This window comes from Rhinolophus sinicus, linkage group LG15 (assembly GCF_036562045.2).
Source record: "Rhinolophus sinicus isolate RSC01 linkage group LG15, ASM3656204v1, whole genome shotgun sequence".
Classification (NCBI taxonomy): domain Eukaryota; kingdom Metazoa; phylum Chordata; class Mammalia; order Chiroptera; family Rhinolophidae; genus Rhinolophus; species Rhinolophus sinicus.
Window position 1 is genome coordinate 35,677,790 of NC_133764.1, and position 18,012 is coordinate 35,695,801.

Sequence of the window (18,012 nt, forward strand, 5' to 3'; positions counted from 1 at the left end):
GTTGTGTAGGGTGAGAAGGGGCTGTGGGAGATGTCTCTGTGCAAAGGTCAAAGAGAGGGCTTCTGGCCTATCAGGTCTTGGGTTCAAGGTGTACAGCAGTCTGTGTACCAACTCCTGAAATGGCTCTTCACTACAATAATGGGTGCCAGAAGCAGGTAAACCCCCTCCCCAACCAACTCAGGTGGCAGGTGCACAAGCTTGACATATTTCGAGATGCATTTATTCAAGTGGTACAGCCGTGTGCAGAAGAGTGGGCTGTGGAGTTAGACAGACTATACTATAAGTCAAATAGACCTAACAGACATACACAGAACATTCCATCCAACAGCAGAAGAATATAATTCTTCTTAAGTGCACACAGAACATTCTCTAGTGTACATCATATGTTAGGTCACCAAATAAATCTTAGCAAATTTAAGAAGTTTAAAATCATACCAAATATTTTTTTCTGACCAAATGGTAAGAAACTAAATAACTAACAGGAGGCAAGCTGGAAAACAGAAGGAAGGAAATAACAAAGATCAGTACAGAAATAAATGAAATACGGGACAGAAAAACAATTGCAAAAATCAACAAAACTAAGAACTGGTCTTTTGAAAAGATAAAATCAACAAATCTCTAGCTAGACCAACTGAGAAAAAAAGAAAGAGTCAAATGTATAAAGTCAGAAACGAAAGAGGAGACATTACAACTGATGTCACAGAAATACAGAGGATCATAAGAGACTATTAAGAACAATTATATGCCAACAAATTGGATAACCTAGAGAAATGGAAAAATTCCTAGAAACATACAACCTACCAAGACTGAATCATGGAGAAACAGAAAATATGAACTGACCAATAGCAAGGAAGGACATTGAATCACTACTCATAAACCTCCCAACAAAAGAAAGCGCAGGACCACATAATTTCACTAGTGAATTTTACCAACATTTAAGAAGAATTAATGCCAACTCAAAATCTTCCAAATAATTGAAGAGGGAGGAACAGTCCAAACTCATTTTATGAAGTCAGCATTACCTTGATACCAAAGCCAAATATCCTTCATATAGAGAGACGCAAAAATTGTCAACAATATATTAGCAAACTGAATTCAACAGTACATGAAAAGGATCATACTCCATGACCAAGTGAGATTTATCCCTGGGATGCAAGGATGTTTCAATATAAACAAATCAAGACATGTGACATACCATATTAATAGTCTGAAAAAAAGTCATACAATCATCTCAATAGATACAGAAAAAGCATTTGACAAAATATAACATCTTTCATGATTGAAAAACAAAACGAAACAAGAATCTCACCAAGTTGGCTATAGAAGGAACAAACCTCAACATAATAAAGGCCATAGATGACAAGCTCACCCCTAAAACCGTACTCAGTAGTGAAAGGTTTATAGCTTTTGCTCTAAGCCATCTACGATCCAGTTCAATCCCTATCAAAATTCCAGTGACATTTTTCATAGAAATGGAAAAAACAATCCTAAAATTTGACTTCAAATAGCCAAGTCAATCCTGAGAAAGAACAAAGTTGGAGGCATCAAACTTCCTGATTTCAAACCGTATTACCAACATATACTAGTAATCCAAAGAGTATGGTACTAGCATAAAACAGACACGTAGACCCGTGGAACAGAATTGGAAGCCCACAGATAAACCCCTGCATATACAGTCAACTAATATTTGACATGAAGCCAAGAATACTTAACAGAGTTAGAATAATCTCTTAAAGAAACGGTGCTGGGAAAACTGGATAACCACGTGCGGAAGAATGAAATTGGACCCTTATGTTCCACAACTCACTACAATTAACTTCAATGGGTGTGAGACTGAAACATAAGACCTGAAACCATGAAAGTGCTAGAAGAAAACACAGAAAAATGCTCCTTGACACTGATCTTGGCAACCATCGTTGGCTATGACACCAAAACCACAATCAACAAAAGCAAAAATTAATTAATAAGTGGGACTATATGAAATTTAAAAGCTTGTGCACATCAAAAGAAATAATGAAATGAAAAGGCAACCTACAGACTGAGAGAAAATAGTATTTGCAAATCATATATAAGATAAGGGGTGAATACCCCAAATACATAAAGAACTCATACAACTCAATAACAACAACAAAACCCAAACACTCCAGTTAAAAGAGTGGGCAGAGGAACTGAACATTTTTCCAAGGAAGACATACCAATGGCCAACAGGTACATGAAAACCTGCTCAACAGCACAAATCATCAGGGAAATGCAAACCAAACCACAATGGGACATCCCCTCACACTTGCTAGAATGGCTATCACCAAAACGGCAACATATAACACGTGTTGGTAAGAGTGCGGAGAAAAGGGAACCCTTTGTGCACCTTTGGTGGGGATATAAACTGGTCCACCCACTATGGAAAACAAAGAGCATAGAGGTTCCACGAAAACATTAAAAATAGACCTTCCGTGTGATCCAGCCACACGTCTGGGTACACATCCAAAGGAATGAAAACAGGATCACACAGAGATCTCTGCACCCCATGTTCACTGCAGCATTATTCACAACAGCCAAGATGCGAAAACAAGCTAAGTGTCCGTCAATGAATGAATGGATAAAGACGTGGGATACACACACAATGGAGAAGGAAGGAAATGGAGAAGGAAGGAAATGCTGCCATTTGGGACACAGGAGTGGACCTGGAGGGCATTACGCTAACTAAGTGAAATGTGTCCACTGAGAGACAAAAGCAGTGTGTGATGCCACTTACAGGTGGAATCTAAAGGAGCCTACCTCAGAGAAACAGAGTAGAGTTGTGGTTACCGGGGCCTGGGGGTGTGAGGAAATGGGGAGATATTGGTCAAAGGGTCAAACTAGCAGTTGTAAAATAAATTCCGGGGTCTAATGTACCATGGTGATGACAGCTACTGGTACTGTATTATATGCCTGAAAGTTGCTAAGAGAGTAGATCTGAAATGTTTTCACCACAAAAAAAGAAATGGCAACTATGTGACATGAGCGAGATGTTCGCTACCTATATCGTTAATCATTTTGTATTTAAAATAAATAAGTGAATCAAATCAACACATTGTACACGTTACACTTATACAGTGCTGTATGTTAATTACATCCAAATAACGCAGGAAAAATAAGATATATTAACCTTGGGGACTGTTATAAACTACACGGATACTCTCCGGAAACACGTATAAATACATATGGCCAAACCATGGCGATGATGAATATGAAAGTCAGGTTGGCTCCCTCAGAGGAGGAGCTCAGGGCAACAGGAGTATTAATGCTATTTACTACTTAAGGTACGAGGCGGCCACACAGTGTGGAAGAGTCTTCCTGGCTTAAGGAGGATGCACTTATTAGACACGTGTTTGTACATGTCTGATATATTGCAAGAAAAAGCTTTCAAAAAGTTTACAGAATATTCTGACAGAAACGTGGACAATGACATTGGGTTTATTAGTCAGAAGATCATTTCCATCCACCAGAGGGGCTGGGTTCCCGGGCGGGGCATCGATGGGCGACAAGTGTTACTGGTTCTCATAATCAGCCTGGTTCCCCCTCCGCCCAGAGCTCTTCTGAGGCCTGTTCACCCAGAGGACAGCACTGAGCATGCTCAGGAGCAGGGGCAGCTCCAGGAAGACCAGCAGCAGGAAGTGGACGTCGCTGAGTAAGGACCTGCAGGGGACACAGTGATACACAGTGAGCCACGTCATCAGGGGGAGGCCCTGGGGGCCTCCACTTTCCTCCAGGCCCTGAGCCCCGATCCACAGCCATGATACTCCACATAGAGATCAACCATGGACAGGGCGGCCCCACTGGAAGGGCCACCGCCCCCTGCCTCTCTGCCTAACAAGTGCCCGTGAGAATTACAAGTGCCTGGCCCTCCCAATCCTGCACGTCTCCACTCAGGCGTCCTCTAATCAGTGAGGGCTCCCTGATGATTGTGAGAATAGCAAACCCCACCACCCTCCACAAAGCTTGCCCAGTGATGTCTTTTCTCCATAGTGTTTATCACGAGCTGGCATATTCATATGTTAACATGAGTATGATTTGTTCACTGTGTGAAATCCCCTTAGATCACAACTCCTGTGAGAGCGGGATGATGTCTGGGTGGTTCATGCTGTGTCCCAAAGCTGAGAACACCTGGTCGGAGTGTCACAGTTAGGTGTGGGAGAGGTAGATAAATGAGGGACCTGGATGAGGGGGTGACACCCACATCCCACAGCCCGAATCTCACCTAGAAGAGAAACCACCCAGGTGTCAAAGTCTCCAGAGGCAGACCCCTTACCGAGGGTGTTGCCTGGGGTCCGGGGTGTCTTGCCTGGTCATGCTGGGCCAGGTGGTCGCTGGCAGAGAGGATGCAGGGCCCAGGTTGCTAGTGAAGACCTTTGTGCTGGGGGTTTCTGTGGGGGCTAAGGGAGAAGCACACGTCAGGCCCCGTGGCCTCCCCCTGAGCCCCCCACTCTGTCAGCTGTGTGGCTCTGACTCAAGCAGTCAAGGTCACTCAGGCTATTGGACAGATGTGCTGTGTCCCACACCTTGAATGGCCACAGCCAGGACTGACCAGCAGCTGGGCCCCCTCTCCATTGGGTGCTCTGCTCACCAGGGGGTTTGAGAGTCTGGAAAGAGCCCTGGGCTCCAGGTCACAGCCCAGCCACAGTCACACCTTCCTCCTCCTCGTCCACCCTGCAGGAGATGGGCTGACATTTACTCTGTAGCGACTGACTGGGTGGTGGGGAGATAGGGCCCTCGGGCACGTCTGCGGCTGGCGTGACGCTCAGATGAGACAGGGCCTGCAGCAGCGTGTGCACGGACAGCACCCCGCAATCCCTTAGTACGTGCTATGGCTGAGTGTTTGTGTCCCCCAAAATCCTTTTGTTGAAAATCTAGTGGGGCATGGTGTAGGAAGTAACACATTTGTGGGGTGATTAGCTCATGAGTGTGGAGACCCATCCACGGGATGGGTGTTTGTATAAAGGGCCCTCCACCCCGTGAGGATACAGCAAAAGTCTGCAACCCAGAGGGAGGCCCTCAGCCCCCATGCTGACCTGCTGACCGGGGGCTTCCAGCCTCAGGCACAGCGAGCTGTACATTCTGTTGGTTATAAGCTACCAGTCTGGGGGATTTTGTTACCGCCGCCCGAAAGGACTAAGCAGGTACACTCAGTCCCCCGAAACTGTCAGCCTGGCCTATGGCCTCGGGCGGCCACTACATGGCTCTGTGGGGGAGGGACTGAGCGGAAAGAAAGATCTAGAGAGGCACACACCAGGTGGACCCCACGGAACATGAGTGAACTGGACAGACCCCCTCCCACACACCAGCCGTATCAGTGGATTTTCTTTTCCTGAATCTTAAACAGGAACGCACAAAGGGCACGTGAGGACACCTCCCTGCGAGAGCGAGAAACTAAGACCCACAAGAAGGAAATCAGAGACAATCACAGAATAAGACGCAAGGGAAAATGGACACACAGACACATGGTCTTCACTCGGTTCTTGGGATAAAAACCAATGATCTGTTGAAGAGTTGTTTGGAGAACACGTTAGAACTTTGGGGGCCATAGCACCTAAGGGCCCATTTAATCATCTTCTTCGCCTTTATCTGAGGGAGGTATTTTCAGGGGTTTCTCTGGGTTCCCTCCTGTGGATGCGAGGTCTGACAATTAAGTTTGCGAACTTGTTGCAATGCTGTTGCTAACCTTTTTTTTAATATCAGAGGGATTATTCATTATGAATTTATACCAACGGGACAAACAGTTAACCAAGTTTACTATTTGGAAGTGCTGAAAAGACTGCATGAAAAAGTTAGACGACCTGAACTTTTCGCCAACAATTCATGATTCATGCATCACGACAATGCACCAGCTCACACGGCACTGTCTGTGAGGGAGAAACCAATCAACAAATAGCTGTATTGGAACACACTCCCTACTCACCTGATCTGGCTGCCAATGACTTCTTTCTTTACCCAAAGATAAAGGAAATATTGAAAGGAAGACATTTTGATGACATTCAGGACATCAAGTGTAATACGACAGCTCTGAGGGCCATTCCAGGAAAAGAGTTCCAAAACTGCTTTGAAGGGTGGACGAGGCACTAGCGTCAGTGCATAGCTTCCCAAGGGGAGAACTTCGAAGGACCGTAGTGATACTCAGCAATGAGGTATGTAGCACTTTTTCTAGGATGAGTTCGCAAACTTAATTGTGTGACCTCGTACAAGGTGTCAGAGAAACAAGGGGAGTGAGAGTGTCATCCTGAAGGGGTAGGGTGGTCCCCAGAGCATCAAAGGAGCCCCTCAAGGGACCTTCTGTGCCCACCTCTGGCTGCAACAGGCCCCCAGGCCCACAGCTGTGAGGCTGGTACCTCATCACCGGTCTATGGCACAGTGATGTCCTCTCGTGGACCAGGTCAAGGGCAGCCTGGAGAAAATGTCCCAGCAGCACCATTCCCACAGGGACGACCAACAGAGGTGCTAGAAAGAAAAGAGGGTTCCCTTTAGAGTCACATGGCTTTTGTGAGGACAGGAAGGCAGCATGTCCCCAGAGTCAGGTCTGTTCCCACCCTGCCCCACCCAGGAAAGACCCAGGCCCGAGACCCACAGAAACATCCAGGGTGTGACCCACAGATGTATCTAGGACAGCCCGAGGTGTGCGTGTCACTGTCGGTGCAGAGAACAACTCTCTCTCTCTCTCTCTCTCTCTCCCCTCCCCTCCCCTTCCCCGCTCCTGTTTTTCTCACAGTCTCTGATCTGATTCCTGCCTCTGCTACTCCGACCTGAGACCCTTCAGGTGCCCCGGAGCTGGTACAATGGGAGGGTGTGAGGCTCACCTGGGAACACAGACACCTTAACCTGGAACATGGGGTCCAGATCCAATGGTATATCGATCCCACACGTGTACGTGCCTTCATCTTCCTCTGTGAGGCTGTCCAAGGTCACTGTGAAGGTGAGGTTTGCTGGATGGTCCCTGATGGACACGCGACCTCGCCTCACTTCTCTCTCTGATCTTGTCGTCTGCACAATCTTCTTCAATATCAGTGACGAGCATGAGTCGTCACACCAGTATTTGATATGTTCTCTGAATTCCTCCTCGTACCGACACTGCACACTCAGGGATCCCCCCACAGTGCCCGTCACGGTGTGGGGGCCACTCAGAGACAAAGAGCCTGGAAGACACAGCCACGTCCCAGCTCCTCACCAGATGGGCCAGGGTCGGGTGCTCTGGGGTGCGGGTCCCTCAAGGGCCCTCAGGGGCCGGAGGCCATGTCAGGGATAGGCCTTCCCTCAGACCAGGCACCGGGACGAGGGGGAGTAGCTTCCTTCTCACAAGGTGGGACGGGGGGAGGGTGTCCGTGGAGAAAAGAGGGGCCTGATGGTAAAAACTGTGCGTGTGTGTGTGTGTGTGTGTGTGTGTGTGTGTGTGTGTGTGTGTGAGACGTACCCAGACCTCATCTCTGACTGTGACAATCAGGTGACCATCACAGCTTCCCTCCCCACCAATGCTACTCTGTCCAGGGCAGTGGACGATACTCACCTGCTTTATGCACTGAGTCCCCGTGGACGCTACTGAGGCAGGTCCTGACCGCTCCTGGAGCGTCCCTGCCTCCCTGCCCCTTGCCACGTCCTCCCTCCCTCGTTCTTCTGGGCACTCCTAGCTCCTCACCCCACCTCCACCCGGGCCCTTCCTCTCTCCCACGCCCAGAGCTCCCCACCCAGGCCCGCTCGCTCACCTAGGACCTGGAGAAGGAGCAGGGCTGAAGGCAGCCATGCAGCCCCAACCCTCAGGGTCATCTCCCCAGCACAGATGTCACCTGCAGCAGCACCAGGCCCTGGATGTGGATGAGACCGAGCCTCCTCACAGAGGTTCTGATGTCCGTGTCCCCACTTCTGCCTTTCTGCGCCCCTCTGCTTTCTTGTCTAGCCTGGTTTTGAGTCCGATGCTGGAGCTGGTCAGGGTGCAGGAAACTCAGGGAGAGAAGCTGTACGGGCTGGTGCAGACCCCTGGCTCTCGGTGCCCTTGGCTTCTCTGAGTCCCAACGACTGGACAAGACCAAGGTCCTTCCTCATGGCCCACAGCTGCTCTTCTCACTGTGTCACACCCGAGAGCCAAGCTGGGACATTTCCTCCTCAGTGGGGCGTTCCCACCTCTGTGATATGTCACTTCCTGTGGTCAGTATGCTCCTGGGGATGAAGGCCAGAACTTTTCATCCTTTCTGGCCTTGGTCGTGACCACAGAGATGTTATGACCCCCCAAATTTCAGCTCTAGGCATCCATGGAGAGCCCTGCCCCTGTGGGACCCCAACTCTTCTTCCCACACAGGTTGGCACTGTGACCTCAGATGCCTTCAATGGTCCCATCTCGGTTCTAGATCCCATCCAGGGTACAAACTCCTCAGCTGCATCTTCCCTCCTTGTGTATCTTCCTGTTCCCCAGACGTGGAGCCGCTGTCACCAACCCTCTGAGTACTTCACTTCTTCCTCTTTCTTCTTCAAAGTCAAGTCCACTGTGAGATGAGGACAGAGGACAGTTCAGAGGGGTGAAGATGCTGAATAGGTAGTTGGGGAGCCTGTAAAGCTGAGACTGACACTTTCCTCTCCATCCAAACGCACAGAGCGCATGGCTGTGTGACGAGAGGCAGTCTACCCAGAGGCCCTGGTAGTTGGTGTCGCTTGTGTTCACAGGGATGACCAGGGGCCTCATCCAGGTGCAGAGATGGGGATGGGCCTTCCCCGGAGTGGGGAGAGGGGTCTGTCCTAATTCAGGTAGGTCTGCTCTCATGTCGTGATGGCTTTAGGGTCAGTTTACCCTGGAAATGGCAGAGAGGCCATTTAACGTGTGTCGGATTTTCAGTTTCTCGGCTTTGTCTTGCACAATCCACATCTACCCTTTCCCCGTAAACACATTCTCCCCATAGCTGTTCCTCTTCCTCACTCTCATACTATGAGCGATAATAACCTCTGAGTAGTTGCAACCCAGATCCCCTAAGCCCGATTCCTCTCTCCTCACTCCCCATCAGTCCTTACTCTGACTCCCTCCAACCTGCCCCTGCCCCTCCTTTCCCCCTGATGTTACAAGAGTCCTCTCTCCTCTGCGGTGACTTCCCTCTTCTTCCTAATCCTTCTCATGGCCTTTCTCTCCCTTCTCCTCTTCTCAGCAAGAGAGCTCTTGCAGTGAAGTCCAGTGTAGTCACTGTCACGCCTGGCCCCGTGTTCTTCAGATAAAACCCACTCTCCTTGCTGGGCCTACACGCCCCAAGTGGACCCGACCCCCGCTTGCTTCTGCAGTTTCATCTCGCTCCCCCTGCCTCAAAGGCACCCTGTGTCCCAGCCCCAGTGCTTGTCCCTCCGCAGGGCTTAGCACCTGTGTGTCCCTCTCCTTGGATCCCTCCCCAGCTCTCCTCACTGCTTACCCCTCCTTGTCCTTTACGTTCCACTTGGGTGTCACCTCCTCAGAAAGCCTTCCCTGATCACCCTTCCCAGGGTCACCCTGCTTGTCTCCATCGCTGTTCCCTGTTTGTTTCCTCCACAGTTCACCAGACATTGTTAGTATGTTTTCTTCTCCCCAACTAGGATATAGCTTATATCATAGTGGCATCTGGGGTCTGTTTCATTCATCCCAGAATCGCCCAGTGCCCAACTGCAGTATGTGACAAATGGTCAGCTAATGATAAATACTTGCTGCATTGGGCTTTAGGAGAATGAGTGACTAAGTGAATGATTCAGGATTGAGGTGGCTGCAGAGACTGGCCCTGGCCAAGTGTGGTCCCACTATATTAGCTATCCATCTCTGCATAATAAATCCCCCCAAAACTTAGGGGCTAGAAATATTTATTATCTCACACTTCCTGAGAGTCACAAATCTGAGCGCTTATCTGAGAGATTCTGGCTCAGGGTGTCTCTTTCAGGAAGTTAGAGTCGGGATGTCAGCCAGGGCTGCTGTCATCTGAAGGTGGGACTGGGGCTGGAGCATCTGTTTCCAAGACGGGGCCCTCACGTGGCTGTTGGAGCCTCAGCTCCTTGATCAACAGACCTGCTTGAGTGTCTTCATGAGATGCAACTCGCTTCTCCCGGAGTGAGTGATCCTAATACATTTTATGACCTATCCCTGGAGGTCACATACCATTGCTTCTACCATATCCGTGGATTACACAGACCTACTCTGATATAATGTGGGTGGGGCCCACACAAAGGCAGGAATGTCTGATCTGGGAGGTGATACAGAAGAATATCCACTTCCCAAAATTGCCCTGAGCTGTATATTTATGATATGTATACCTCTCTGTTTGTATCTTATATTTCGATGGAAGAATTTAAAAAACAAAACATGAAATTACACCCCTGAAAGTTTGCTTGATTTGGGGGGGTGGGATTATTATTTATGGTCTTTTTTCAAGTAGCAAAGAGTTTATATATATTCATCTCTCCTCCTCCCAATGACCTCGCCCACAGATCAGAGAGTAAACAACCTGACCAGAAGGATATCATAAGTGATGGTGGCAGGATGTAAACCCACAATTGTCTGGCATGACTGCCCCAGTGTCTTTCCACCATGCCATGACTCTGAAGGGCAGACAGTGGCCCATGGCCAGCAAAATGGAGACACACCATCTTCAGACCCAGGAAACAGAATGAGGGGTTTGTTAGGCAGCAGGTGCCATGGTAACGCAGACTGAGAAACAACAGGACGTCAGTGTTTGCTGAGTCTTCTTCACTCACCACTTTCTCTCCCTTCTCTCTTACGTCCCCTCTGCATCTTTGTTTTCAGAAAACTCTTCTTGAACTAAACACAGTTTCTGCCCGCTCCTGGCTGGGCTGGTTAGTTGGAAGATCTAACAGCTGGACAGTGCAAAGGCAACAGCATTTGGGACTATGCCATTGGCTTTAGGTTTGAGTACGAGCTGTGATGATTCACTGTACGTGTCAGTCATCTTGATTGGCTGTGGTGCCCCCATGAACCGTTGTTTCGGGGTGTGTCTCTGAGGATGTCTCCGGATGAGATTCTGTTTGAATCAGTGGGCTCAGTAAAGTAGGTTGCCCTCCCCACCGTGTGGGTGGGCGTCCTCCAATCCATTCAGGGGCTGAATAGAATGACAGGCAGAGGAAGGAGGAATTCACCCCTTCCTGCCTGATTGCTTCAGCTAAGACATCAATCATTTCCTGCTCTTGGCACTCCTGGTTCTCAGACCTTCAAAGCTGGACTGAATTACACAACCAGCTTTCTGGGGTGTCCAGTTTGCAGACAGCAGAGGGTGGTACTGCTTAGCCTCCATAATTGCATGAGCCAATTCCTTATAATTTATATCTATACAGCATATATAAATTAGATATAATCCATGTATAAATTCTATATATAAATTATAAGGAACTGGCTCATGCAATATGTGTGTTGCATATATTGGTTCTGTTTTTCTAGAGAACCCTGACAGATAGGCGTGTGTATTTGACCCCGTGGGAATTGACGGCTTCAACTCTCAAGCGTAACTCAGGATGTTGAGGTGACAACTCAACACAGTAAGACCCAAAACCTCACCAGCTCGGCCCTGCTCTCACCTGCAGAGTGACCTTCCCACAAACGTTTCCCAGAGTTGATAAAATATTTGTAGTTCAAGGGGCTGCTGTAGAGAAACAGAGGATAAAAGCTAAGAAATCAGCAAGCTGAGCTTTAAATAGCATGGGAACCACCCATAGAGGGAATCGGGTCTCTCTTCCGCAAGGGACAAGATGATTAAGCCAAGATAAAGTCAAAGCCAAGTGTCATTGTCTCTCCTTGGGCTGGAATCAGAAGTAGCTGCTTTGTTCCTCTCTGGCCTTCAGGGTCTCTCTGAGGAACAGGGAGGCCAGGGCCACTTTTATTTTTGAAGCTCTCAGCATCTTGAAAAAAGAGAGATGTCAAATTGGGTTACAAAAATTGTGGTATATTTTAAATGTGTCAAGTTCACAAATAACCTATTTGATACAAAGGGTCATAAAGTAGAATTAATTGGATTATAAAAAAAGGATGATTATTGCATTGAAAATTTAACTTCCTGGTGGTTGGTGGGAATAAAACACATAGAAAAATATGTAACATAAACGTTTCTGTCAATGCAGCCCGAGGACCTTATCATACAGATAATTCAATTTAGAGATAATTTTAAAGACTGACTTTGAGGCCATTCATGGGATCTGGGCCAGGGCCAAGTGCAGACTCTCCCAGGACACTGCAGACAGACCAGCCCAGCCCAGCCTCCCCACTTCCTGCCCCGCTTGCTCAGCCCCTGCCCCTCCATCTCACTGTTTTCCATCCCACAGCTGCCCTTCCTCAACCTTTCCTGCCACTGATCATAGTCAGTCCTTCAAAATGTGCTCCCTTTTTCGTGGGTAATAAGAAGCACTGATCGCTGTCGCCACATGAGGTCCCAAGCCTCTGAACATGTTTCCTGGGAATGCTGGTGTGGGGACGGAGCCCCAGTGAGCAGTTTCCAGGCTCTCGGCCTCATGTGGAAAGGTGCTGGCTCAGGTAGTGGATGGCCGTCAGCTGTGGCTAGTTGGCCGTCAGCTGTAACTAGTTGGCCGTCAGCTGTAACCAGTGAGCCATTTGCCACTAATATAACTGCCGTGGCTACGCTAGCAGAAAAATGGGGGCTAGCAAGAAGGTGGTGGCTGAGCTAGCAAGTGGCGGAGTGTGGATTGCGGATTGCAGAAAGGCGGATTGCAGTTAGCAAGTGAGATTGGTTGGCAGAGAGAAGTGGACAGCAGGTTGCGGATCATGTGGCTTCTGCTTCCTGTGTCTTCAACCCAGCCGCCAGCGAGAGTATAATGGTATGACTCCCCTCTCTATGGCTCCGTGGGTGTTCCTTTTTGGCCTCACAGTGTCCTGTGTTCTCATGTGGCGAGCGGGAGCAGAGACTCCGCAGGTCGCCCTGCATGACAAATGGTGCAGCGAGCAGGGTACGGTGCCAGCCAAAGCTCTCCAAAGGATGGTTGAGCAGTTTGTGCATATGAAACCTCAGTCTCAGGAAGACCAGGAGGAGCAGCTGCCGGAGAGCTGGACCCCCGTGGAGGGGTGGGAGGACGTGGACGGTTCTCCCACCAGCATAGGCTGGAGAAAGTGAAGGTCGTTGCGGCCCTGTGAGCTGGGAAGTTCTTGCTGAGGCAGCATGGATGTGGGACTTGTCCCAGGAGGAAAGGCTTGCTGAGTCCTCTGTGGGAGATGTGGGTGAGGTCAAGGTCATCCCTCACCCCCAGGACAGCCCTGCCGAATGACTATGGACTATGGGGAATTGCCTTCTATCCCTAATTTAATGGACCGTTTGACTGTTTGCTTGGAACTTACCACCATGTAGTGGAACTGGTGGATGTTTGCTTTTGTGTCTTGACCGGCCGCCATCGAGAATATGTAAGTACCTTGACTGTGAGCCGCTGTTGTTCCAGCATGGTACCCTGAGAGGCCCAGAGAGAGTGGCAGTGCCCTGAGAGCCCTGGCTGTGTCCAGGAAGTCTGTCTGTGCCAGGAGAGCCTGGCTGTGTTCAGGATATTACATTCACCTCCAGGCTCCTTGCACAGGGCCACTCGCAGAAGACGCTTGTTACGTAACATGTGAGGCAAGAGCCTGTAGGGGTGCAGTGTGGGGACAGAGCCAGGAGTGCAGTTTCCAGGCTCTCGCCCTTACGTGGAAAGGTGCTCACCTAGGTAGTAAATGGCCATCAACTGTGATTGGATGGCCATCAGCTGTGGCTAGTTGGCCATCAGCTGTAACCCATGAGCCATTGGCCACTAATATAACTGCTGTGGCTACGCTAGCAGAAAAATGGGGGCTAGCAAGAAGATGGTGGCTGGCAAGAGCGGATTGCAGTTAGCACGGCGGAGTGTGGGTTGTGGATTGCAGAGAAGTAGACGGCAGGTTGCAGATCATGTGGCTCCTGCTTCCTGTGTCTCCAACCCAGCCGCCAGCGAGAGTATAATGGTATGACTCCCCTATCTATGGCTCCGTTGATGTTCCTTTTTGGCCTCACCATGTCCTGTGTTCTTATGTGGGGAGCGGGAGCAGAGACCCCGCAGGCCGCCCCGCACAACAGTTGGGTCTCTCCACCTCTCCCGGACGTAAGGAATCCTAAGGCCGAGTGAGGCTGCTTCTCCATAAAGCTGAAGGCTTGGCCTGGGGTCAGATGTGTCCTAGTCCTCCCTGCCTGGCTCTAGTCCCGCCCCTGGGCCCAGACTCTAGGGCCTCAGTCTACTCCAGTCTGAACTGCCCACTGGGTTCCAGAGCCCTGGTTGTACCCTGAGCTCTGGACGCTGGTCCCCTGAAGGTCTGAGCCCACATCTGGTCGGCCCCAAGACAGACAAGGTGATCCCTACTGAGACAGATAGCCCAGGCTGACGAGCAGGATGGGGCTGAGGGACTGGGCCAGACTATGGGACTCAGCATGGAGGATAGGCCAGCAGGATACAATGGGTTTGGCTCTAATACTCGCGGTGGTCAGATCAGGATATTGGAAGCAGGCGGGAGGGACCCAGCAGCTGACAGCTGAAGCAATCCTGTTACAGAAGAATTATTTCCAAGTCCTTCAAGTGGCCTGTAGTAAAGCTTTGCAAATGGTCACTAGTGCCATCTACTGGTGGCTTGGAGAACTGCCACACGCGTGCTCTGGCTGTTACCTTCCTTCTAACTGGTGAAATAGAAATGCTTCTGTGGACTGCGCAGTGGTCCTCATCTACACCATCCAGGAAGTGGTCCCCCTAATAAGACAAGCGCCCATCTGACACCCTACAAAATCTTGACAACATTACTGATCGTATTCCCCATACTGTCTTTCATATCCCCGTGGCTTTATTGTGCTTTTTAATCCCCTCACCTTCTCCCTCATCCCCATGTACTTGAGTATCAGGCTCTGACATTGAACTCCTCCAGCTCCCTCCAGACAGAGGGCTGGACCTGGGGGAAAAGCTCTAGCCCCTTGAAAAAAGATCTTTGGTCTTGAGTGAGATAGACTTGAGCTCAGGTCTGGATTTCTAGGGTGTTTTCAAGATTAAAAATCACAGAAAGAGAAATAAAGCGGATCCTCAAAGATTGTATCACCCAAGGAGGAGGCCTAAGAATGCTGGATGCAGAGATTTGGGGGCACGGAGGCATGCAGGACGTGAGACTCTGGGGACCCACACATGCCCAGCTGGCTTGGCTGAGTGAATAGCTTTGGGTGTTAACAGTCCAGCTAGGACTTCTCGGGCTGTTGGTTTGCGTCCTGTCTGAGGTTGATTCTGGGGCTGGGGCAATGCTGAGCCTGCAGGTAATTTTAGAGCAACTGGGTACAGAATTGAGAAGGCACAGATGGGACAGTGGGCTCCCCTCCCCTTCTGCCCGCCCCCCGCTCCAGTTACCCCAAATAATCCCAAAGCTTTCTGCCTGGCATGTGGCGTGGACATGGAGAAGGTTCTCAGCAAGGGAAAGTTCATCTCTACCCAAGCTTCCATCTCTGTGGCCTCACCCTGTGGCCACATCCCAGATCTGTGAGTGTATCACCAGGACACATAGTCTCAAGAGCAGCCAGAGCCCTCCCATTGGCCCAATAACCTGTGGAATAAAAGCTATAATGGTAAAAAAAAGAGTCCTGAAACTGTGCCCCTCCCATCAAGATGGGGAGTCATGAGCAATACCTTATGCTGAGTGCAGTGCCCACAATCCAACATCTAAGGATGCAGGATGGTCAGCTCTCATCATAGCTCTACTGATTAACCCCATTAATTATTATTACTAATTACTATCAATTATTGCTCTACTATCAATCATGTGGTTTTTAAACATAATTCCATATTTTGTGATGCTTTAACGTCTTAGGGCCTTGTGAAACCCAGGGAAGGACTGTCCCTCTTGGGTTAGCTAAGTCCTCTAGATAGTAAAGGACTTGTCTGCAAGCACGTCTTTGATATGCAAATGAACCAATCTCGACCCTACTCCCACGTGTCTCCTTTCACCAGGCTCCTGCAGTTTGGGACTTTATCCCTTGGCCCCAAATCACCCCAGAGCCAGGAACTGAACAACTGGGAGCCAGTCCGATAGCCTAGAGCCTCCTGAAATTATTCAGACTATCCCATCCTAAACCTGTTCCGTTTCTTTACCTTGCTTCACCCTTTCCTTCCAGCAAACACCACATAATGGCCCCGCCCACAGCGCCTCCGTCTCCGCCCTGTCTCCGCCTCCTGCTGGACCCAGGGCCTTCCTCTGGGGGTCCTGTGTGGTGGGATCTATGAGTACAAACTTCATTCATGACAGTCATTTCCATGTCTGCGTGACTTACCTACCCTTTTAAAACAAACCCTGGGTACATCTGGGTACCTTTGCAAACAGGTCTAGATACTGGGCAGACACAACACGCTGCATTTTCTCCACTTTCCTCAGAGCTCACAGACTGCATTCATGACCTGCATGGACTTACAAACTTATTTTGCTTTCATGACAGTATGTTTGTAATGAAGTTTGTTGCCTATACGTAAACGAGGAATTCCCCTTTTGGCTTCTCTTTTAAAAGTAGAAATGCCTGTGAACACAATGCCACAGGTGCCACACAGCCCTCAGAGGGTTTCAAATCCTCCAGGGGCTCCCTAGGGTCCAGGACGCCAGTGAAGCATACACATTAGAAAAGAAGAAATCAAATGATCTTTGGCAGATGATATGCTTGTCTGTATAGAAAATCCCCAGGAATCTACCAAAAAACTGCTAGAACTAATAAATGAGTTTAACAAGGTCACAGGATACAAGATCAATACAGACACATACACATACACACACACACACACAAGTCATATTCTATATATTACCAACAAGCAGGCAGAAACCAAAATGATAAACAATACTAATCACAATTGCTCCCCCCAAAAAGAAATACCTGGGTATAAATCTAACAGAACCTGTGCAGCATTTATATGTTAAAAATTACAAAATGTTGATGAAAGAAGTCAAAGAATATTTAAATAAATTGAGAGCAGTACCACATTTGTGGATTGGAAGACTCAACATAGTAAAGATATCTTTTTCACAACATTGATTTATAATTTTAATACAATTTGCATCAAAATCCCAGCAAGACATCTATATCTATATCTATATCTATATCTATACAGTGTCATATATATATATATATATATATATATATATATATATATATGACAAGCTCACTCTACAATTTATATGGAAAAGCAAAGGAACGTGAATACCTAAAACAACTTGAAAAAGAATAGAGGGAGGAATCACTACCTGTACTGTTCCTAAGGAATCACTTAATCACTTATCCATATGTTAAGACTCACATATTTAGATGTAGCAATCAACACAGTGTGATAATTAGTGGAGGGAAAGGCACACAGATCAATGGAAGAAAATATAGAACACCAAGCTCCTGGTGCTTAACTGTAAGGTCGCCACACTCGGTCCTTGGTCCTGAACTCTCCCCTTGAAGACGTCGCCTTTCCTTGGGCTCCGATTCACCCCTCCATCTCGCTTCTCTCCAGAGTCAATACTCTGCTCACCCACATCGCGAGCTTCTCGCTAGAACTCTCTGCTCGGTAATCCCAGTCGCACAGAGAACACTAAGCTCTGTATCACCCTAGCCCAGCCCTGCCTTCCCTATTTCTGTGAACGATGCCCAATCCCTTTGGTTTTCCAGACGTGAGGCCTCCACACACCCACAGTCCTCCCTTCAGACTACCCTGCACATCCAGTAGATAAGCCTCCGAAAGCACGTCCACGGTCCCGTTTTCATCTGCTCAAACCCATCCACGTGTCTCCAGTCTAAGTTTAAGGACGAGTAGGGTCTTAACCCTCTACCACATGCCCCAACCTTAGCTACGCTAGGTAGCTCCATCTGCACAGCCACAAGGCAAATTTCACTGCACTGAAATCTCAGACACACCCATTCCATGAGAAACACTCCATTTGCTGATAGGTCCTCTACAAGTGGCCATTATGATGACTGCTTCCTGCCTCTCTGCTTTCACTTCTGCCTCGCTCTTTATCTGTCTTTTCTCCCTGCTCCTCCCACC

The 18,012-nt window shown here is 48.7% G+C and overlaps 1 protein-coding gene across 2 annotated transcripts; it reads right to left on the reverse strand.

Annotated features, from left to right (window-relative positions):
• Window positions 1–3,435: 3,435 nt before the first annotated feature.
• LOC141568878 (CMRF35-like molecule 6) lies at window positions 3,436–8,418 on the reverse strand. Of its 2 annotated transcripts, none has more exons than XM_074319854.1 (4): window positions 7,728–8,418; window positions 6,828–6,935; window positions 4,289–4,412; window positions 3,436–3,675 (listed from the first exon to the last, which is right to left on the reverse strand). In XM_074319854.1, the coding sequence occupies exons 1-4, from the start codon at window positions 7,786–7,788 to the stop codon at window positions 3,528–3,530; spliced, it is 441 nt and encodes a 146-aa protein (XP_074175955.1). In that variant the 5' UTR covers window positions 7,789–8,418; the 3' UTR covers window positions 3,436–3,527. The 2 variants fall into 2 exon arrangements, with proteins under 2 accessions (XP_074175955.1, XP_074175954.1); XM_074319853.1 differs by having other exon boundaries at window positions 6,828–7,163; window positions 7,728–8,415.
• Between the last annotated feature and the right edge of the window lie 9,594 nt (window positions 8,419–18,012).